The sequence below is a fragment of the Sturnira hondurensis genome, unplaced genomic scaffold (genome assembly GCF_014824575.4).
Source record: "Sturnira hondurensis isolate 20B ecotype Veracruz unplaced genomic scaffold, ASM1482457v3 Scaffold0003693, whole genome shotgun sequence".
NCBI lineage: Eukaryota > Metazoa > Chordata > Mammalia > Chiroptera > Phyllostomidae > Sturnira > Sturnira hondurensis.
The window spans coordinates 2706602-2729508 of NW_028076324.1; the positions used below are offsets into that span (position 1 = coordinate 2706602).

Sequence of the window (22907 nt, forward strand, 5' to 3'; positions counted from 1 at the left end):
TATGAGCCTTAAAGGGAAAAAAAGTTTATTCCCGTTGTTTACAATTCGTTATAAATTCCTTGTTTCCTCATTTCGCATCCCGAGCCACTCTGAGCATCAAAACTAAGCCAAGTGCTGCTCTGCCGCTTGGGCTCGGACTTGCCGTCGAGAAGCCTCTCAGCAGAGTCCACGTCCTCAGGGGTCGGAGCGAACGTGGTGTGGAATCTGCAGCGAAAAAATCGTGGAGCTGTCGGGAGCCAGCGGCTTTGAAGGTCCTGCCGCGGTGCTTGGCGGGCTTCTACCCGCTGTTCCAAATACAAACCGTCGGCGCGAGAAGCACACCAGGGCAGCGGTCCGGCCGCAGTGACTTGTTGCTGGACGCCGCAGGGACTTGTTGCTGGAGCTGGGCTCCCGTGGCTGTCTGTGGTTGTGAATGCAACCTCTCCCTCTCCTCTTCGGAGCCCGCTTGTTTGCTCAGCTGCTGCTGGGTGAGCCGGGGGGAAACTGGCGAGATTGCACCTTAAACTGGGCTGAGGTCTCCTGTGTCCGATGCCTTTACTGAGGCCCTGGACCCGAATGACCAGGTCTGGCTTTTCATCTTTTTAAATCGAGCGGTGGGAGGGAAGCCAGAGATGTGGCTTGCCGATATATCCAACTGGTACGTCCCTTAGTGACATCGAAGTAAGCAGAATCGTAGCAGCTCATCCTCTGAGATTAGGTTGTGATTTATGGTGTTGAAGGAACGGTCCAGCTCCTTGGAAAAATTGACTGGAAGGAAGGGACGAAAGTAGTGGATGTTTTCCTTGCTTGCATTTCGCTGGCGTTTCAGTATTTTTCTACTTTCCTAGAAGACTGTTGGTTTTTCCTTCGCTATGAAAAAAAAAATTAATCTTGACGATTCGATTCCGAAATTATGGCTATACTAGACTTTTTCCTAAAATTGCCCAAACTTTTTAACAGTTTTATATGTAAACGCAGCAGTCCCACTGAACTCTGTACTTGTCTCTTACTCTCTGTGTTTTCCCCAATTTTTCTCAGTGTTTTCTTTCCCAGACCGTTCTCTCTCTCTCTTAGAACAACAGTATATCCCTGGTATCTTTTTTGCGGAAAGTTTTATAAACTTTTCAGAGGATTTTTTCTTCATCTCTACTCCTCTATTTTTTCTACAGTCTGTCTTCCTACTTTATTTGTTATATTTTATTGTTTATGCTCTTACACTTGTCCCACTTTTTCCTCCTTCTAGCCACTCTACCCAGCCCAGGACCCCTCCTTCCATCATCATTCACTCTTGTCCAAGTCCCTGGGTCCTTCTGTAGGTTCTTTGACTAATCCCTTCCCCTTCTTTAAATCAGTCCCCACCTCCCCTCTTCCCTCTTAAATCTGTCAGTCTGTTCATGATTCTAAGCCTCTGGTATTATTTTGCTCATTGGTTTAGTTTGTTCATTAGATTCCCATACTCTATTTTTGATACATGTTTTTTGTATCTAGGGCTATGACCTATGTCACAAACTTAGTTATCAACCGTAATTGTTATAGTCAGTATAATTGCTTCATTCTGAACAAAATTCACTTCAAGTTTAATGGCATTGCACTGGGAGGCATCGTTTAATGACCTCCAACAGCAATGTGATGTATCCAGACTGAAAATCTATTGAGTTCAGTTAGGCAGACCTGACTTGCAGAGAGCTCTCTGGAGGAAGGGAGGAAGCAATATTGAGACCATCTTAATGGTTGAATCTAGATTATAAGCTGAGTAATAGCTCCTTTTAATTTCCTTTGATAAGGGTTATACAGTATAAATATTAATCATAAAGTTGTAACTTATTTTGCATAAGTCATTGATTATGAATTCTTTTAATATCCTGATTTTTTAATTTTATAATAGACTCAGTAAGGCTTTTCATGGAAATGTAGAGCAGTAACTAATTTTTTCTATAATATTCACATTTTGTATCCCTTTATTTTTTTCTGTCCTGTTTTATCGCTTATCTCCTTCACCTACAGATCCAAGCTGTACTTGTATCTTACTCTTCTTCAAAATATTTATTCTGCTGGTACTGAAGAGGATGTGTTCCAGGGACACACTTTGTTGTCAGAAATCCCATTACCAGAGGTAGAAATAATGAGACATTGCTATTTGTTCCAGAGCTTCAGAGGAAGGAAAGATGGAAAGATACCATAAAGTGTTAAATAAAGAAATAAAGCAAAATCACATATATTGGAAAGATGCAATATACATCTGGAAGTATTAAAAAGTTTATGGAAAGGAATACAATGTATATTGAAGTTATAAAATGTCTTAAGTGAAAAGGTGCCCCTAGAAGAATTGTGTTAAGATAGATGAGTCTGACACTTAAAACAGGCTCAGACAGACTACTACACCGGCCAATGCCAGTATTTAAGAATGTATATTGTTTGTAGTTACAGCCATATTAGCTCCCACCACATCTTCCCTTGGAAAGTAAAGGCTGGTCATTGGAGGTCATCTCTCTTATTGCTTCCATTGTCCGTCTGTCTAACCCCCAGTCATCCTGATGATGTTAAAATAACATTGGCCTTTGGGGCCAGTATTTTGCATAATGTGATTTCAGGATTACTTCTGTTTTTTCCTAGTTGTATCCCAGTTGACAGTACCTAAAATTCCCTCTGCCTAAAAATGTAAATGTTTAGTTGAAGTAACTTTTTAAGCTGAAAAATTGTGACTAAAATGCATGCATAAGGGTATTTAAATATATTCATTAGCCTGTCCTTTACTATATTGATCAAGGAGAGGAGACTTGGATGACGAAGAGACTGTGTCTCTAAAGTGGGGAAAGGGTTCAGAATTGGGTGGCTAGGAGCTTACTTACGCTAGAAAGCTTACAGAATTTAGGGTTTTGCATACTGTTAGCCTCATCACCTCTAGTTAGCACAGATAGAAGGTGTGTAAGGAGATGACTTCTCTCCTAGGCACCTGCTGGAAGGGTGACTGGGGGGAAAGATCACATTATCTCTACTTCACCAGATTTATGAATTGTTCTGTTTTGTTTTTAATGTCATGACTTCACTTTAAAGGAGCTTCGTGCCCAGAGGATTCATTACTCAAGGTATTGTTATTTATTATTTTCCTTCTATAAAGTATTCATGGACAGTTACAAATAGATGTTTTTAAAGTGTGCTCTTGAGCTTTGCCTTACTAGTTGACTAGACTAATAGTTCAGATAACTGTATGTCTTTTATCTCTTTCTAGCAAAAGTTCTTAACTATTTTTAAAAATTTATGTATTTCAATAACCCCCTCGGTCATAACCTTTTTTGGGAATTTAGCAAAAGGCCCTACTACAAGCAATATAAAAGATCATTTAAAAATATAATTCCATGCTATTATTTTCTTTGGGATTTAAAAAAAGTGAAGTGTTTTATTTAAAACGTCAAACATTTTTCATGTGTTTTGGTGCACATACATATATAAACATGTTACTCTGTTACGTATATTCTTTGGAGCCGTGTTTCTGCCTCATGGGCCCTATGAAGGTCAGCTTTAGTAGATAGCGCCAATGAAGTTTCCAAAATGACTGTACTAATTTACCTTTCACAGCAGTCTGGCTTTCAGATCCTCTACAACCTCACATTTTTATTTACTTTGCACTTTCCTAATGATTAATGAAATTGGGTATCTCTTCACATGTTTACTTTTCTGTAAAGTTCCTGTTCAGGTCTCTTTCCCGATTTTTTGTATTGAGTTGTCTTTCTTTTTCTTGTTGCTCTGTAGGAATTTCTAGTTACGAATATTTTTGTTGGTTGTGTATATGGCAGCATCCTCTTCCATCAATGGCTTATCTTTTTACTCTCTTAAAGGTGTCTTTTGATGAACAGAAGTTACCAATTTTAATGTGTTTCATTTCACCAGTCATAAAATAAGAAATCATTCTGTACCTGAAGCTCCTAAAGATTATGCTCTTAGGTGATCTCCAGAAAACCTGGTTGTCTTATAGTTTACATTTAGATCTTCAACAAACCCGAAATTAATTTTGTGAAGAGTGTGAGGTACTCTTTACATCAGGGGTTCAAGATTTATTTATTGCATCTGGATATTCAGCTGACAAAGTGCCATTTTTAAAAAAAGACCGTCCTTTCTCCAGGGCTACTAGGCATCAAGTCTGTCATAAATCTAGTGTCGATGTACGCATGGTCTGTTTCTGGACTCTGTTCTGTTCTGTTGTTCTATTTGTACATATTTTCACTACTTCCAAATTTAACTTTATACTGACTCTTGATACCCTGTGGGTAAGTCCTCCAGTTTTGATCTTGAAGGTTTTCCTTTATCTTTTGCATTTCTGTATAAATTTTAGACTCAATTTATCAATTTCCACCTAAGAAAAACTGCAGGGATTTTTTGGAGGGAGAGGTAGGCAGGAGGGAATCCACTGAATCTATGAATCAATATGTAGAGTCTTCCAATTGTTAATCAGCATGCATACCTCTTCTATTTAGGGCTTCTTTAATATATGTCAATAAAGTTTTATAGCTTTTTTGACATATTACACATCTTTTCTAGATCTATTCACATGTGCATGATTATTTATTGAGACTATAGTAAATTATTTGTATATGATGCAGACCCCAGGCCCGAGGACCTCATGGGGTCCAGAGAATTATGGATGAGACACGACAAATCCACACAGACTACCGAGTCCTGTGGAGGAAAAGGGATGGCACAGCTTCTCTCTCAAGAAGAGAAAAAGCCTCGGCCCTTGCCTTGACAAGCTTTTATTGTTTTTCTGGTCTTCATTTGCTATGCACAGGTTCTCCTTAGGTGGTTACTTTTTACAGAAAACAAAAGAGAGGATGCCCCTAATCACATCACAGAAGAAGGATATTTGCAAATGCAAAGGGAAAAGTTGTTGAGCTGGTTACACTGGTCCTTGGAAGGTTTAGCATGGATTTTAGGAAGTTACTATAAAGATATACAGTAAGTGTTTTCTACCTCAATTCAGGGTGAGGGAGTTTTAGCAAAAGCAAGTTTCATAGCAGTCAAGGTACAATGCAGGCCTGATTCCCCACGGGAGAACCTATCCGTGGGCATGGGTCCCGTGCATCTCCGAGTGGGAGCTGGGCCCACACCACGCAGAACAGTCTCCTATGTATACAGATATAATTTTTAAACATTTTCTAAATGTTTGGAGAATACAGGATATACAAGGGGTTTTTGTATATTGGCCTTCTACCCAGCAACCATAGGAATTTATTTATTTCTTTAGATTTTTTTATGTACAATTATGTTATCTATGATTTGTGACTTTTATTTCTTCCTTTTTTTAGTCTTTATCCCTTTTATTTCTTTTTCTTGCACTTTTGTACTATCTACCACCTCTAGTACAGTGTTGAATAGAAATAATGAGACTGGGTAAGCTGCCTCATTCCCAATCTTAGGAAGAAGGTGTTTAATATTTCACTATTAAGTATGATGTTTGCAAGAGATTTTTGTAGATAACCTTTATAAAGTACAGGCAGTTTTCTTCCACTGCTAATGTCCTAAGAATTATACAATGAATGAGTGTTGAATTTTATCAAATGCCTATTCTACATGTATTGAAATGATTATAAGATTTTTTCTTTATTTGTTCATGTATTGAATTATACTGATTTTTGCCTTGTTTTAGACTTTAGATTGCAATTTGATACTATTTTATTAATTTTTTTCAAATTGCTTTAGCTTTGCCCATAGGAGCTAGCTATTTCATTTGGTTCCTGTGTCCTTTTCCACATACCCCCACCAATGTCGGATGGGTTTGTTTGTTTTGTGTGTTCTTTCTTACTCTCTGGACCTCAGTAGTGGTTCATCCTGCGTATTTCCTGCCCCAGTCCTAGAATTGGCCGTTTCTCCAGGAACCTCTGGTTCCTTTTATTGGAGAATAGCATTACAACCAAGATCTGGATGCCATGTGTGCTCTTTGCTACTGGGGTGTCAATGCCTTTAGTCACTTTCAGCTGGCAGAGAAAGGAAATATATGTGTATATGCTAAGCTGTCGATATCCACACATCTATAAATATTTCAATAGGAAACTGTCTGTATCTATATTAAGCTAAACATGAGTTCATACTGGTGTCTCTAACTGATCCGTTAGTCTCCTCCCTTGCCTTATCTGTGAATTCTCACTCCAGCAGTGAGACACCTGGCTCTTACTGTTCAGCCATCCATTTGCTTAATTGTTCAGTTCCAGTACATATGCATAAAAGTATAAAAATTAACTCGTACATACATGGAAAACAACTTTATAAACTAAGCCTAGAGAAGCAGAGAGGTAGTTGTCTAGCTGAGCAAGTTATGTATCAGAGAGAGAAGGGAAAGTAAAAATCTAGGATTTAGCAGCTCTTTATGGGAGCTTGCCAGTGCTCGTTCTGTTTCAGTACCCCTGGCCTCTCTCCTCACAGAACTGTAAGGGGCTCCTTGTTTCTGAACCTGTCTTCCTGCTAATGGTCTCCTAGATAGACAGATAGGACTGGCCCATCTCTGTTCTGTTAGGTTGATTATCACTCATTCATCTTCCAAAATTTTGTTGATACCTCTTCTGCCATGTGGAATCCTGCTAACTCTGTGCATTCTGGTTAGTATATATGATTTTTAATCTTTTTTTAAGCAAAGCATTTTATTGGTAACCATGTGAGGTCAGAGAGCCCTGGGAATAATGACTACATCTATGCTAAATTTGTCTTCATTTTTTACTGATTTTTTTAATGTAGCCTTTATAAGCCTCCAAAATAGCCATGTTGGAGATTATTTTGGGTTTATGTATTTCCAAATGGTACTTTGTTGTTCAAAATAAACTATCCGGGAGAATATCATATATGAGACACATTATAAGAGCATGAACATAAGGCAAACTTTTTTACAAGGAAAAATATTGGAAAAAGCACACCTTATATTCAGTAATGTAAGGTAGATGCTAGGTAGCACTAGACCAGTAGGGAAGATGAGTTAGGGAAGAAGTTGCTAAGATAAGATAAATATGGTAAGTGCCCATAGGAGATATGACAAGATAGAATAGAAAAGCTTAAAAAATATATAGACTTAACCAGTGTTTCATGGATTTTTATTTTTAGGTGAAATAGTAGCTGAACGTAATGTTAAATAATGGCAACAGGTGACTTAAAGAGAAGCTTACGGAACCTAGAACAAGTGCTTCGTTTGCTAAGTTATCCTCAAGAGGTGGATTGTGTAGGGTAAGCTATAATACGAAAGGCAATTCGTAATCTTTGTGGTAATGGTTTGATGTAATATTTGACATGGGGTATATCTAAAAGACATTGATTTCACATAAAGTCCAACTCTAGAGATTTAAAATACCTCTTAGAAGTAGCAGCATACTATACTTGAGTGTACAACTTTTAAACTCATAATGAATTCGTTAGTTATATAACTCACCATCCTTTCACATTCAGTTGAATAGTATTTCTTTAGGATTTGGAAGATTCTACTTAATAGATTCCTTATGGCAATTTATACCTTGTCTGAAGATGATTAAGCTAACTCAACATACAGACCGCACTTTGAATGTTTCACTTTAGTTTCCATTTTTTAAATATGACTTACTCGCTTTTATGGAATGTAGCAACATGCATTTCTTCTATATTCATGCCCATGTATTATGGTATTCCTGCCATCCGCTATCCCTATTACTTTTTTCTTTTTACCTGAGATTGTTCTTCAATGAAATACTCTCTCTCTGGGAGGCAAGTTGACATCTAGTACTTAGTTTTTTCACTGTAGTGTCCCCACATCTAGAAAAGACTGATGCCTGGCACATATTAGAAGCTACTTAGACATTTATGCAATGAGTGTCAAGGGGCAAGTTCAGATTAGGTACTTGTTCAAGTAATGGAGTTAAACCAACCAGGTAGAAACCTGGAGTAATGAGCTTTACACATAACGATGGATGTTCTGATGGCATACAAGGAGAGTTAACACCGCGAGATGACTGCAGGTGAAAGGGTAGTGAGGACAGCAAGGAGCAAGTTGAGTTCTAGCGGCTGGTGCTATAGACATCATATATGAGAAGCAAAAAGTATTCCAGAGTATACTTCTATAGCATGTGTCAATCATCAGCTGGTTCCTCAAAACAGGAAAATGTCTACTGCATAGTCTTGCCAGGACTTAACCAGTTTGAGTAGCCAAGTTGTTTTCTTACCACAGTAACCATCAACATTTTAAAGGACATTTTGTATAGGAATAATTCTAAGATACCAATTCTTTTCCCTTCTTCTGAGTACACTGTTTAAACTTTTGATTTTCTTATTGACCTGAGTGTCATTAAGAGCAATACTTTTATTTTTTAATATTTTAGAAAATGGATTTTCTTTTGTTTTACCTTTTAAAATCTTTATTGTATTTTCTCCATTACCATTTCGTCCCCTTATACCCCCGTCTGCCCAGCAATCACCCACTGTTGTCCATGTCCAGGAGTCCTTACTCCTTTTTGCTTAATCCCTCCAGTGCTCCACTAGCTGTCATCTGCTTTCCATCTATGAATCTGTTCCCATTTCCCTCGTTAGTTCACTTGGTCCATTAGATTCCACATACGAGTGAAATCATATGGTATTTGTCTTTCTCTGATTGGCTTATTTCACATAGCGTGATGTTCTTCAGGGCCATCTGTATTCTCACAAAGGTAAAATTTTCTTCTTTTTTAATGACTGAGTAATATTCCATTGTAGAAATGTCCCATAGTTGTTTTATCCACTCATCTACTGATGGACACTTTGGCTGCTTCCATATCTTGGCAATTGTAAACAATGCTGCAATTAACATAGTAGTGCTTATGTTCTTTCGAATTAGTGTTTTGGGGTCCATTAGATATAATCCCAGAAATGGGATTGCTGCATCAAAAGGCTGATCTAATTTTAATTTTTTGAGGTATCTCCATACTGCTTTTCACAGTGGTTGCACAAGTCTGCGTCCCCACTAACAGTGCAAAAGGGTTCCCCTTTTTCCACATTCTCGCCAGCCCTTGTTTATTGATTTATTGATGACAGCCATCAATAAATCAGGTGTGAGATAGTATCTCATTGCTGTTTTAATTTGCATTTCTCTAATGATTAGTTACATTGAGCTATGTTTTCATATGTCTATGGGCCATTTGTATGTCCTTTTTAGAGAAGTGTCTATTTAGGTCCTTTGCCCATTTTTTAATTGGGTTGTTTTTTTTGGTGTTGAGTTTTGTAAGTACTTTATAAATCTCAGACATTAACCTCTTATCAGATGTATTGGTGAATATGTTCTCCCATTCTGTGGGTTGTCTTTTTATTTTGTTGATGATTTCCTTTGCTGTGAAAAAACTTTTTAATTTGATGTAGTCCCATTTTTTTCCTTTGTTTACCTTGCTTGGGGAGATAGATCTGATTTAAAAAATTGCTGCTGGCAATGTCTGAGATTTTGCTGCCCATGTTTTTTTCTAGGCTTTTTGTGGTTTTGAAAAGGTCTAACATTTAAGCCTTTGATCCATTTTGAATTTATTCTTATGGGCGGTATAAGAAAGTGGTCTAGTTTTATTTTTCTGTACATTATCTGTCCAAGTTGTCCCTCACTATTTATTGAATAAATAAATTGTCTTTAGCCCATAGTATTGGCTTGCTTCCTCTGTCAAAAATTAATTGACTATAAAGGTGTGGGTTTATTTCTGGACTTTCTATTCTATTTCATTGATCTATGTGTCTGTTTTTTGTCAGTACCATCCTGTTTTGATTACTGTGGCCTTATTGTATAGTTTGATATTAGGTAGCCTGATTCCTCTAACTTTGTTCTTTTTTCTCAGAATCACTGTTGCTATGCAGGAGATTTTTTGGTTTTATATAATTTTTGAAATATTCTAGTTCTGTGAAATATGTCAGTAGAATCTTGCTAAGAATTGCGTTGAATCCGCAGATTGCTTTGGGTATTATGGACATTTTAATGATGTTAATACTTCCTATGCATGAACATGTTATGTGCTTCCACTTATTTGTGTCTTCTTCAGTTTCTTTTTTCAGTGTCTTATGATTTTCCCAATATAGGTCTTTTATATCCTTGGTTAGGTTTATTCCTAGGTATTTTATTCTTTTTGAAGCAATTGTCAGTGGGATTATTTTCTTAATTTTCCTTTCTGTTACTTTGCTATTGGCCTACAACTGATTTCTGGATATTAATTTTGTACCTTGCTACTCTGCTGAATTTGTTTATCAGTTCTAGTACTTTACAGCAATCGTCCACTGTTGTCCATGTCCAGGAGCCCTTATTCCTTTTTGCTTAATCCCTCCAGTGCTCTACTAGCTGTCATCTGCTAGTGGAGCAGATTCTCGGTAGAATCTTTGGGGTCCTCTGTGTACAGTATTGTGTCATCTGCAACTAAACACAATTTTACTACTTCCTTTCCAATATGGATGCCTTTTATTTCTTCTCCTTATCTGATTGCTGTGGCTGGGACTTCCAGTATTACATTGAATAAGAGAGGTGAGAGCAGACATCCCTGTCTTGCTCCCGATCTTTAGGGTTACACCCGATCTTTAGGGTTACACTTGTCGTTTTTGCCCCTTGAGTATGAGGCTGTCAGTGGGTTTGTCACGTGTGGCTTTTATTATATTTAGGTAGGTTCCCTCTATTCCCACTTTGCTGAGAGTTTTTATTATAAATGGGTGCTGTATTTTATCAAGTGCTTTTTTTACATTTATTGAGAGCTGCTTTTCTGAAATAATAAACAAAATTAACAAGCCTTTAACCAGACTCATCAAGAAAAAAAGAAAAAGGGCCCAAGAAATAAAATCAGAAATGAAGAGAAAAATAACAACAGACACCTAGGAAATGCAAAGGATTGTAAGAAAATATTGTGAACAACTATAGGCCAACAAGCTGGACTAACTGGACGAAATGGAGAAATTCCTAGAAACATGCAGTGTTCCGAAACTGAATCAAGATGAATCAGAGAATCTGAATCGACAGATTACACCTCATGAAATTGGAGAAGTAATCAAAAGCCTCCAAACAAACAAACAAACTCCTGGATCAGTTTGGCTTCATAGGTGAATTTTATCAAACACTCTGAGAACTAACACCTCTCTCCTCAAACTATTTTATAAAATTCAGGAGGAAGGAAGGCTCCCAAACTCATTTTGTGAGGCCAGCATTATCCTAATTCCAAAAGCAGATAAAGACACTACTAAGAAAGAAAATTATAGGCCAATGTCCCTGGTGAACATGCACGCTAAAATCCTCAACAAAATGTTAGCAAACCGAGAACAGCAATGCATCAAAAAGATCGTTCACCAGGAGCAAGTGGGATTTCTTCCCGGAGTGCGAGGTTGGTACAACTTTCACAAATCAATAAATGTGATTCACCACATCAACAAAATAGAGGATAAAAACCACACGGTCGCGTGGAGAACAATCGTTTTTAGATTGTTCCGTAATAGTGATAGCCTGTTGAGACAGGGAACTGTTTACTGCTGCTCCTTCCGGTTGCCGCCTGACACAGCCCCATACACACATGTTGATTCTTTCCACTTTTTCCCATTTAAAATTTCTTCTTCGTTTTTTGCTTTAGTGTGCCAATTTATAATGTCTGCTTTTCTTACTGTTTGTGTTTTTTAAAGAGGCTATTCAGAGTTTATTGTAAATTTGTTCCATAGGCCACAAGGCAATAAAAGGACTACGTACAGCCCTTTGGGAAACAGGCAGGGAGCTGAGGAGGCCAGGCTGAGTTTTTAGGGCCTTGGTGGGTGCATTCCCGGGGGAGGGGCCCTGAAAGGGAAACCGGACAACCCGTGAGAAGTCAAACTTGCGGAATAAGGGTGAGACTGCAGCGCAACGGAGTAACCAACGAACAGGTCTGTGCTAACGTGGCCCCTTGGAACCGGACGGTGCCTCTGCGGAGCTACTTTCATAACTGTGCCCGAGGGTCGAAGAAGGCCTCGCGTTCCCCGGGGAGGGAGCCGCATTCCTCGAGGGGGCATGTTCAGTGGAGTTCCTCGTCCAGGGGGATCCCGATTGGGGCACCCGTGGGAGGCCTCAAACCAGCAGGTGGGCCCAGCATGACTGGAGGGGGTGCTCCTCGGCCTTTAGGTGGGGCAGGACCCCCACGGCCTGGTGGGCACTGGGTTGGGGCCCCCGAAATACTGGCTGTGGCAGCCGCCGCAATGGGGCCTCTTCCTTGTGGAGTCATCACCTGTCCGGAGGGCCCACCAACCCCACCAACCGGCCCAGCGAGCCCTGCAGGGGCCTGGGGCCGGGGAACAACAGCTGGGATTCCCTGCCCACAGCTCTACTGATCCCTGGGCCCCCAGCCACTCCGGCAAGTGGTTATCGGGTGCCCCCCTCTTTGCGGGGAGAGACCGGGTTCTCCCCTAGAAGCAGCACCAGACCAGAGACTCTCTCTTCCCTTTCTGCTTGTTTTGAGCTCCTTGGCTTGATCTTCCTGAATTTGTAACAGTCACATAGGATCGATTCGTATGTTTGTCGAAAGCCTTGACGGTGCCAGTGAAGATACGACCGTCTTGCAGGACGCACCTCATCCTGTAGTCGATGTGCCGCAGCATCTCGCTGCTCTTGCCCCCGGTCATGGTGGCAGTTTTGACCCTCCCAGGCCCTCTGGATTCGCCTTTCCGTGGGCCTACCCCCCTCCAGCAGCCCACTTCCCACCTCCGCCGTGTTTTCCTTACCGTTGCTAGTCGAAGTCGCTATTAGATGAGAGAGGACCAAGATCTCCAAGGTTGTTTTATATGAGATGTTGTGTGCAGACTTGGCCATCTTCTAATCACAGCGTGCACCAAGTGGGACAGGTTTTGCTGTTCAGGCATTTTTTTTTCCTTTTTAAAACTGTCTTACAGATAGACAAGGTTGCCAGAGCAGTCTTCTCATTAGGTAACATATTATATCCATTAACATAAAATAGAAACAATTTGTATTTGTCCTGAAAAACAAATTGTAATGCTGTCATCATATACTTGTTCTTTGTCTTACCAGAAAAATAAAATGGAATGGGAATAGGAATATTTATTTATGTCTTGAATTTTGTGGGAAAAAATGTTTTATCTGTGCATTATTACTTCAGTTGAATGAATATAACTGGGTAATTGAACCAATCTCAATTACTTGTGGGAGAATCTGAAGGTACTTCACATGGAGAATGTGAAGTTCGTATATGCAGACAATTACAAAACAGTACAAGACAGGTCATGAGGCATCAGACACTAAATAGCCTGAGAGTCATTCTGGGAGAGAGAAAAATGGATCAGAACAGTGAGGATGGCTTCATGGGAAGCTTGAGATCTGAGAAGTGATGGATGAAGAATCAGTAATAGGCAGAGAAAGTGGGATACCTTTCTAGACTGGAGGAATTGGCATAATCTAAAATAAAGTACAGCTTTCAAAGGAGCCTGATGCACTTGAAAGCTACTGATAGCTACTTACAGTATCCCAAACCTGTTTCCCTCTATAACTTAGAACTCATAATATTTTTCCTTTGTGGTTTGTGGTGAAAAAGCATGTGAGATAAAGTAACAAGTGTTTGCAAGAGTGTAAAGTACACCTGAGCTCTGTAAGATGGTACATTTGTTTTATTAGGAGAAAATGTACTAGATTTTTCTTGGTACTAAAGAGCATATGAGTAGTAGAATTTCATGGTAATGAAATTCTTTTGCTAGACTGGCTTAGCACAGGGGCTAGAATCTAAAGGGTCTTGTGCACCACTTAGTCATTATGGCTGTAGCAGCAAGTTATAAGTTATTGACAGTAATTCTTGTATTTCCCTGGTTATCCAACCTTGTGGAATTATGCTCACTGAAAATATTTTCCCCCACGACAGTTTGATGAAGGGAGAGACGGCAGCGTGTTTGCCCATCATCAGCTATTCCCTGACCTCATATTCGTCTCACGTAGCAGAGCTTCTGATGAAGTCCAACGCAGAGCTCACGGCAAAGAATGACTTGCGCTTTATAGACACTGTCTATAAGGTATTTTTCAGTTTGTGGGGCAATAATTGTTTTAGACGTTACTGATTTTTTAAGATTCATTTTCATAATGCCTTCTTAAATATATACGCAGTGGTATAGTTGACAGAGCATTTTCACACACATTCACCTCATTCAAATGCCGCGCCTATTGCCATGAAGATGTAACTGAAGTTTGTGTTTCATACTCTATTAAATATCCTATATCACTCTATTAAAAAAGCTGGTAAACATGGATCATTGGTTATCATTTGCCCCTTTTTATATCAAATTTTAGTAAAATTTGGTATGCTGGCGGAAGTTAGAAATGTGGTTTTATTGAGTAGTGGTTATAGTTTGTAGAATTGTAAGTTAATTTAGTTGTTTGTGAGAATGAACTACAGCGTTTACTGGGATTTTGTATTGTGATCTGGGACCATGTCTTACATCTAACTTAGTATTTCCACTTGTATTACGTACACTGAACTTAATCTCATATTTGATTTTTTTTAAACCTACTTACTATCGTTACTTTTTACTCAAGTACTCAGGTTTTCTTAAACTTTTTAAGAAATGGTAAAACTCATTTATCAAGTCAAATCTTTTCTTTTTTCAGTAGGAAGTTGCATTTGATGCAATGGGAGATTTTATGTGTAAGGCTTCTGTTTAATCTTTCCTTTCTTTGCCTTTCACCCAGACAACTTCTGTGGAAGCCTAAGAGGTACTTCTAAGAAATCCTGGGGTTCAAGATTAGGTTTGAAAAATTACTGATTTCATCTATTACTCTCATTTTACAAATGAGAAATTGAAACTCAGAGGCCTATTGACTTGTCTGAAAAAACTCATGTAGTGGAAGAATTATAAACAAATAGAACTATGATTTGCTGGCATATCTGGTATGGTATTTTTTATTCTATAGTGAGCTAAGGAGTATTTCTAGTACCTATGAGGATATTTGAACTTTTTTGATTATTGGCTCTATTTTTCCATTTCTTTGGACAGCCATCTATTCTTGGATACGTCAATACCTACCTGTTTCCACCTAGATACCTCTCCTACCTGGTCATGACTTTTACCATTTCTATGAATCTCTTCAGTATCTTTTAAATAAAAGGCCATCCTAACTAGATGGCCAGTGTTATTTTGGATTTTTGGAAGAAATTGTTCTCAGTTTTTTGTTGATCTATTCTCACTTTACAGCTTCTTCGTGATCAATTTAATTATAAACCGATCTTGACGAAAAAGCAGTTTCTCCAATGTGGATTTGCAGAATGGAAAATCCAGATTATTTGTGATATTTTGAATTGTGTGATAAAAAAGCACAAGGAGTTGAGTAGTATTGAGAAGGTAATTTTCTTAGTAGATTTTAACTTATGCTAAGTGGCCAGTAGTTTAATATATAAAATCAACTACTCACTCAGATAACAAATTAATACACAGTATAATTAGTGCATTATTTACCAGTTTGTGTAACTTTGTAATACCTGGCGTTTGCTTTAAACACCAGTGACTTGTATTCACACATTTGAGACTCGGAGCTACTAGTCCTAAGCTAACAGTTCAAAGAGGATATTTTTATCACTTCTTAGTTTTCAAAAACACAGTTTCACAGACTCTCATGGGTTGATAGTCATATTTCATATATAAAAATTGAAATAACAGACTTTAAATATACCTCGTGCTTTCACACAAAGTTTTTTACATCTTAACACTTCTTTTTTGTAGCCTCCATCACAACAAAGGAAAAAGATCAATTCAGTTAAGTCAGAACCTTCTTCAAGCAGTGAGAAGACGTCTGCAGAACCTGTCGGCATTGACATCACGGGCAGGTTTATGACTTCGGGAAAGGTGGGGGAGTGCAGAGAGTGTGTCGTGGCGCTAAGAGTTACCTCCCAGTTAATCGAATGTACACTTTTCTAACTAGCAGCTGGTGTGACATTGCAATTAAATATTGTACTGTGTGTTTTTTAACAGTGCATACCATATGCTCTCTGGGAACTGTTCCAAAAGTTGTAAGGAGAGGGTAGAAATGTCCAATTGAACTTTCTCTTTATATGTTTAATTCCTATTTCTGCATTTTTCCCCACATAGAAAACAATGATTTAGGAAGGTTATATTATGTGCCCGTGAACATTTTCTCCTCATTGTGTGTTCAGCCTTCCTAAAACATGGGAACATAGAAAGAGCATGCCATTAGTTATAGGTTATGGTGATTCCTTTACCTGTGTTCATACTTCTCTATCAGGAATGTGAAGTATCCAGTGATTGATAGTTCCCAAAACTATAATCTGGCCTTGGGTTAGTGTTTTAATGAGGACATCTTCCCTACCCTTACCTGCTTTGAGCACCTGTGGTGGAATGAGTCCTCTGTAAAGGCACAGGTTGACCTGGTCCTCACCCCCAGGACTTTCCCTTTGGCATTACTATGTGTAAATTGTTAGCTGAGAGTCTGATGTTTTGTGATTTAACCAAATTTTTTAAAAATTGTAGTGAGTTTTATTCATAGAGCCACTTCTTGCTTACTTGTATGTGAATTATGTGGTAACCTTTTTATGATGAAATTATTTTTAAAATAACTTTTTGTAATGGAACATTTCGAACATTTACAGAAGCACTCATTCCCACTTTCAGCATCTTATCAACCCTTTGCTGATTTTGTTTCATCTTTACTACAACCCTGTTTCCCTACATCTTTCCCCAAATCTAAAGTAGTTTGAAACAAATCCCAGACATCACCGAAGAGATATTTCAATACTTTTTCTAATCTAAAAAATACTGTAAAAGATCATAACCATAATTTCATCATCACACATAAAATATTAATAGCTTAATTAGTACTGGATACATACATTATATGTGGCATGTAAGCCGTTGTAAATGGTAAAGGGAAGATAAACGTTCTTGGGCAAAGTTGCACTGCGTATGCCTGAAACGACTGCGGAAACATGGAAGCCAGCAGCTGTGGCACTTTTCTCCACGCAGAAGAAGGCTGTAGTGATACGCCACCTCTATAGTGAAGACGGGGTGAACATTCCTGAGGACGCGTTAAGCACAGTGACGGATGTTAACGCCGCATTTGCTGTGTGTGAGATAAAGGACACCGAAATGAAGGATCCTGAAGAAAAGGTCCCTGACATCAAGTCTGAGCAACAAGTAAGAATTCTGGACTTCCTTAACACATGCCAGTCTTTCTTACTTTGAGGTACCTAATTGCTTCAGCATCTAATTTTTGGAATATCTAGTCTTTTGAATTATTAATCATGACACATTGTCTTTTTTTACAATTACTTAAGAATCGGTAAGTCTTACTGATAATAACTTGACAGATATTACTTATTGCTTATAGTTAGGGTACTGGGCTAGGTGTTATGGGTGATGCTGAGATGAATAAGACATAGTACTTGTCTTCAAGGAATTTACAGTGTAATGAGATTCAGAGATACACTGCTCATTACAGTGAAGGGTCTCTCTCACCTTCCTGCATTGATGAATGGGAATCATTGGTACACTACTGCCTTTTCATTTTAATTTTGGGGCCTTTGGTGTCCTTTTCTCTTTTCTCTTAGAGAATCGTTTCTGTTACTGTACTGCCACAGACCCTGTTAGCGTGGCTGCTCTTGCTTCTGCTAAAACTCTGTTTTCTATCTTTCTTTTGCTTGTGACCTTTACACATCTTAGTATACAGTTGGTATTTATAAAAACTACCAGATGGCCATTAGGTTTATTTCCTATTTATAGCAAACTGAACAGTTTTAATGCGCTGTCATTTCTTGGTCATTTCCTCTCAGCTTTGGGCTAGGTGTTGTTACAAGAAGCTAGTTAGTGACAGTTTTATTGTACTACCCAGTGTTGTTCTAAAGAGCCTTATGAAAATTAATTTATTCAGTCCTCACAAGAACCATATGAAGTAGGAACTGTTTTGTTTTTTTTCAATAAGGAAATTGAAGCATCAAGGTGGTACATGTTAGACAAGCTAATACAAGTGCCCAGACAGTCTGCCTCCCGGGCGGCAGCCTCCACCCGCGTGCTGTATTGCTCTTTTAACTATTGCAGTGGCACTGTGGAAATGGGAATACATTTGACTTCGAAAGGAAGTTCTGTTTGTGTAATATTTGTAACCTTTCTAATCATTGTAGGATATAAAAGTTAATCCTGAGATTACTGCACTGCAGAGTATGCTTGCTGAGTGCCAAGAAAAGCTTAAGAAACTGACTCAGGTAGAGAGCAGATTAGACGCTTTGGAAGAAAAAATGAAAGGAAAAGTGATGGTAGATGAGAAAACCTGGACTAATCTTCTCAGTCGTGTCACTCTTCTTGAGACAGAACTGCTTCTGTCCAAAAAGGTATTTTCTTTTGATAATGCGTGTAGAATATCTCAGTTACAATGAAGTTTCTTTTTACTGTTGGGTAAGTATTCCTTTGGAAATGCTGAATCAAAGAATGTTAAGATAATGCGTGGAGAATGCGTGGTGGGAAGGCAGTCCTGTTTAGACACAGCCTATTTTATGCTGTTGTCATGGCCATGAAATTATTTTATGTCCCATGATAGCACAGATGGTGTGTTTTGCAGGGTGAAGAAAAAGTGGACAGGAGAGGAAAAATTAAAATTAGAACTTCCTTCTCCCGCTCATTTCCTTTATCCAACTTGTACATTTTATAGAGACAATTACCAAGTTTTCCACTGCCTTATCAAATCTGAGAAATTGTTTCTTGATTTACTCAGGATTTCAATTTCTGGTCCTGGCCTATCTTTCCTTCCTAAAAAGTAAAATTAGTAGATTCAAGAAGGTTGCTGTCTGATTTCACATTTTTAGGATTTCTTATACATAGAAATATTTATGTGTTGCTTATAAGTAAAATACTTAAAAATATTTAAACACTTATATGTCATCTTTATATTTTATGCTTAGCAGTAATAATATAAAATAACAACATTATCCTTTTCATTTCATTCTAAATTCTAAACCATATTATTCCAGAATGATGACTATACAGAATATAATGAAATGAATGAAGATTATTCTTCTAGTAGTGACACAGATATTCTGAAACTTGGTAAGTTCTTGTAGAAGTATTAGTACTGGTGGTATAGTTAGGAGTTTAGGAAAATACTTTTTGTAGGTATTTGGCAATTTTAATATTCCCCAAACTTACCTTTTAGAAACTGCAAAGCTCCTAGGAGCAAAGAAAATATTGAACTTACAAACTACCAAAACCAAAGATAGCTGAAGAAGCCACCTTACATATTTTACATGACACAGTGTTGAATAAATTCTAGTGTACAAAATTGCAAACTGTTACAGTTGTTTTTACCTTTTTAATTACTAAATGCTATAAAGTAATAAAAATGATTCTCCAAGTTTCTAATTTAAACTTAAGTAGTAGCTTTTCACGTGTAAATAATATATGTTAGAGAAGAAAATGCATTGGTCAGTAACCTGTACACGGCCTACATTCGCTAAACCAGTGGGGTGTAGCTAGTCTTCAAAGTTGTGCCATGTGGTCTTGACCCCTGAGCTCAAGTAATTGGGTTAAGAGTGGACACTTCATCCCAGGAACATGGATACAAAAGGCATTGAGCCAAATCATTTTGTTTCCCTTGGAAATTTGGAATTTCAAATCAAGGACTCCTAGGATAGTAACATCAAATGATGTTGAGCCTGGACTGGGTGTTTTATCCAAGTTCATGCTGATGAGCAAGTAGAAGAATGGAGCAAATAAGCAAGAGAAGTAGACAAAAGACCCTGGTTGTAGGAGAGATGAAAGTAAAAGGAATGTAGGAGTCTTTTTAGTTGTTTTCGGTCCTCATGTGGTAATACTTTGTTCCCTAATTGAGGTTGTCTGTGTTGGCTTAAAATAAAACTGATAAAGGAGTTTTCTTTTTTGAGGGGGGGGGGTTGCATGTTTTTGCAGCCAAATGGTCCTCAAGCCTGTTGATTGATTTGACAGGAGTACGCCTTATCTGTGATGTTCCGGAATTGATTCAGTGGTGGGGAAGATTTGCCATGAGTTAGTAGTTTATATTTTAAAATTAATTAACTTGCCTATTTATTCAAATAATTGGTGGCTATCATGATAAAGATAATAATTGCCTTTTGTAATTATTGGCCAGTTTTTAACATCTAGGTCTTTATATGTAAGTCATTATCCTAGGAGAATATTAAATACTCATCTATCTGTATACTAGTCACAATTTTATATTACAGTATGTGTTTTTCTTTCATATATACACATGAAATTTTTAGAACTCCACTGTGAAAGGCAAAGATAACCTAAAAATTAATTTCTCCACAGAGAGAAAAAGCAAAGCAAAGGAAACAAGCGCCCCTCTGTCCTCTGGTTATAGTACAGTATCAATGGACTCGACTCCCAGAACCTCAGTTGTTAACTACTGTGGCTTGAAAGATATTTCCGAGGTAAGAAAAACTGACAACTGCTTAGAGGATTTCCTTTCTATGGTCAGGAGAACAAGCAAGCATTAGATTTTGTTGTAGATCTCATTGGCAAGAAAAGTAGTGAAACTGTGTAAATCTTAATCTCCCATAAAAATTCTCTGTGATAAGTAAACAGGACTTCATGGGAGGTTTCAGACTGTGTTTTATATGTTCGTGGTCTGTCTTTGATGATGGGTTTACTTGGAAAAATTGCCTAAATTTGTTGATTTTTAAATTAAAGGAAACAACGATCCAGAAAATGGAAAGGATGAAAAAAATGTAAGTAACAGAAAGGGGCAGCAGAAATTCATTCCTCCATGGGGAATTGTATTGGGTTACAGTGTATATAGAATGTGCATATGTGTTTCAAACCCTAAAGGTCTCTCGATCAGGTGTGGAATTTCAGGACTCAAGTGGGTAATAAATCCACCTACAGTTATGTGTGTGTGAGACGAGTCACTGTTTGGGTTTCCAGCCAGGGATGTAAAACATCACTAATGGAATTAATTGTGGATTAAAGGGTACAGAGATGTTTTTGGTTGATAGTTAATCGAGAGGATTATCTATTTTTGATAATTGATTTGTCAAAATATTAAGTAATATGCGTAGATGGATGGTTTGGAGACATTTTAAGCATTGTTAAAGTATTGCTAACATTTTTCAGTAAGTCTTAATCAGTGAGATAATACTAAAAATGATACTTATATTTATATTAAAGAGTAGTTGAAAGGAAATGTGAGATTATATTTAAGTTATTAGGTAGCCTACTACTTTAAAAACTGTAAGATTTCTTGAAATTTGAGAAGTACTGAAATAACATGTGCTCCAAGAAATAAAGACTAGTAATGGATCTAATTGTTATTCCTCCCTTCTGGCTATGATATACTTAATTTATTAACAGTAATTATACCTATAAATAAGATAAATATTGAAATTTATTCTAGACTCAAAAGTATAATTTTAGCAACTTAAAACCTATTGGTTTCTTCAAACCAATAAGTAAATGATATTTATTTACTTAATGTATTATTTATTATTTTTCAGGTTTGAAGAAACTGCTGAATTACTAAAAGGTTCAAATCACTAATTATAGAATTTTTCTACATGAACTTTTCCAGGATGTTGGCTACTATACATGTTGTGTATTTTAAGAATTCTCTATAAATTTTAATATGCTACAGTATTTTTATTAAGAATCATAATTCCATTTAATAGATGAGCTTTTTCATTTGGAATTGAATAAATACTTAAATATTTTTGTGCTATGCTTGTATGGTTTTTCTCTGTTTTACTTTCCCTAGGAAAACGCCAGTACATTTCTTTTACAGAGTGAAGTCACTGTAGCGCCGTATTTTTGTGTTGACATTTGTTGGCAGTGTGCTAAGTAACATGTGTTTAAAGTACGGGCTTCAGGACCGTAGTTTACATCCTGTTGGAAACACTCCAACTGGGACTTGCGTATTGTACCCAGGAGGCCGTCTACACGATGTTTTGCCATCTGTACTGATGAGTAGGTCGTAATGAAAACTTAAAAATGCTCATTGAAAATTAAATAAAACAAAAATACAACGATTTAATGCTTAGTGAGAAAGCAGCAGCGCATTTTCAGTTGACCTGGAGAAAGTGCGGGTGTGATTCCCCTTTGGTGTTTAGAAGCCGGGCGGCAAGTTCAGTGAAGAACGCGGCGGGGACTTCTGTGCTGGGTTGTTGGGAGACGAGCCCCAGAGACCCTCGGACGGCGGCCGCCCGCTATGTACACGTGCCTGGGCAGGATTTTTTTAAAGTGATGGGGAGTAATATATTTTTCTGGAGAGAGAAAATGTCTTAGATGAAGTTAAATCAAGAGAAAAAGAAATTTACTTTAAATTACTAAACGAAGTATTATTTCTTAACTTTGTAAATAAAAACGTAGTAATCATCCTGGATAATCTTCAAGAAAATTGATTCCATTATTTGTGAGGAAAAAGGAGAGTACTTTTTCTTTGTTATTATTGTTTATCTGATTGTATATTATTTACCCATCCATTTATGTTGTATGTGTGTACTTTCAAATTTGTCACATATGAAACATTAAGATGAAATTCTAAGTAGAAATAACGTTTAAGAAAGCATTTTTAATATTCTAGTACATGCTAAGTAATTAGACTTCAAAATTATGAACTTTTAAAGTTCACATAAAACCTCACATTTACTAATTTCAGTAAATATTCTAAAACAAATCCAGTCAGCTTTATATTTTCAATTTCAAAAAATATATGAAAATCAAGAACTTCAAAGAAAAACTCTTATAATTAACTTCTAAAATATTAGTACCAGCATGGAATTATAGCACCACCTTGTGGTTCTTATGCCACAAAAAACTTTTATCTTTTATTAAAACAAGTGATTTTTCACAGGACTGTATTTTTCTTTTTGAAATCTCAATTCAAAACTCAATTCAATTTTTTTAAAAGAAACATTTTTAAAGTTTTATTGTGCAAAGACAAAAGAAAAAATCTCCTTTGTCTTTTTCCTCCCTCTCCTTTTTTCTTTTTTACAACTTTAAAAAATTTTTGAATT

At 37.4% G+C, this 22907-nt stretch overlaps 1 protein-coding gene and 1 long non-coding RNA gene across 7 annotated transcripts; one reads left to right on the forward strand and one right to left on the reverse strand.

The window, feature by feature from the left end:
• Positions 1 to 47: 47 nt before the first annotated feature.
• CEP44 (centrosomal protein 44) lies at positions 48 to 22741 on the forward strand. Of its 6 annotated transcripts, XM_037042153.1 has the most exons (13): positions 50 to 467; positions 1984 to 2092; positions 3034 to 3065; positions 7063 to 7182; positions 13791 to 13938; positions 15115 to 15261; positions 15640 to 15762; positions 16897 to 17067; positions 18051 to 18257; positions 18894 to 18969; positions 20209 to 20330; positions 20590 to 20627; positions 21393 to 22741. In XM_037042153.1, the coding sequence occupies exons 4-13, from the start codon at positions 7094 to 7096 to the stop codon at positions 21433 to 21435; spliced, it is 1164 nt and encodes a 387-aa protein (XP_036898048.1). In that variant the 5' UTR covers positions 50 to 467; positions 1984 to 2092; positions 3034 to 3065; positions 7063 to 7093; the 3' UTR covers positions 21436 to 22741. The 6 variants fall into 6 exon arrangements, with proteins under 6 accessions (XP_036898051.1, XP_036898052.1, XP_036898048.1 ...); XM_037042156.1 differs by lacking the exon at positions 7063 to 7182 and having other exon boundaries at positions 48 to 467; XM_037042151.1 differs by having other exon boundaries at positions 1984 to 3065.
• LOC118984308 (uncharacterized) lies at positions 9879 to 21061 on the reverse strand. The gene is made up of 3 exons (XR_005065900.1): positions 21050 to 21061; positions 12245 to 12251; positions 9879 to 9945 (listed from the first exon to the last, which is right to left on the reverse strand). It is a non-coding gene; the product is annotated as an uncharacterized LOC118984308 (long non-coding RNA).
• Positions 22742 to 22907: the final 166 nt, after the last annotated feature.

What these genes read in the sequence shown, in the direction of transcription:
- CEP44 (XM_037042151.1), top strand. Translation starts at nt 7,094, where the DNA reads ATGGCAACAGGTGACTTAAAGAGAAGCTTACGGAACCTAGAACAAGTG. An exon ending in CACAGATATTCTGAAACTTG is followed by an intron (nt 18,970 to 20,208) that starts GTAAGTTCTTGT and finishes ATTTCTCCACAG; the next exon opens with AGAGAAAAAGCAAAGCAAAG. An exon ending in GCTTGAAAGATATTTCCGAG is followed by an intron (nt 20,331 to 20,589) that starts GTAAGAAAAACT and finishes TTTAAATTAAAG; the next exon opens with GAAACAACGATCCAGAAAAT.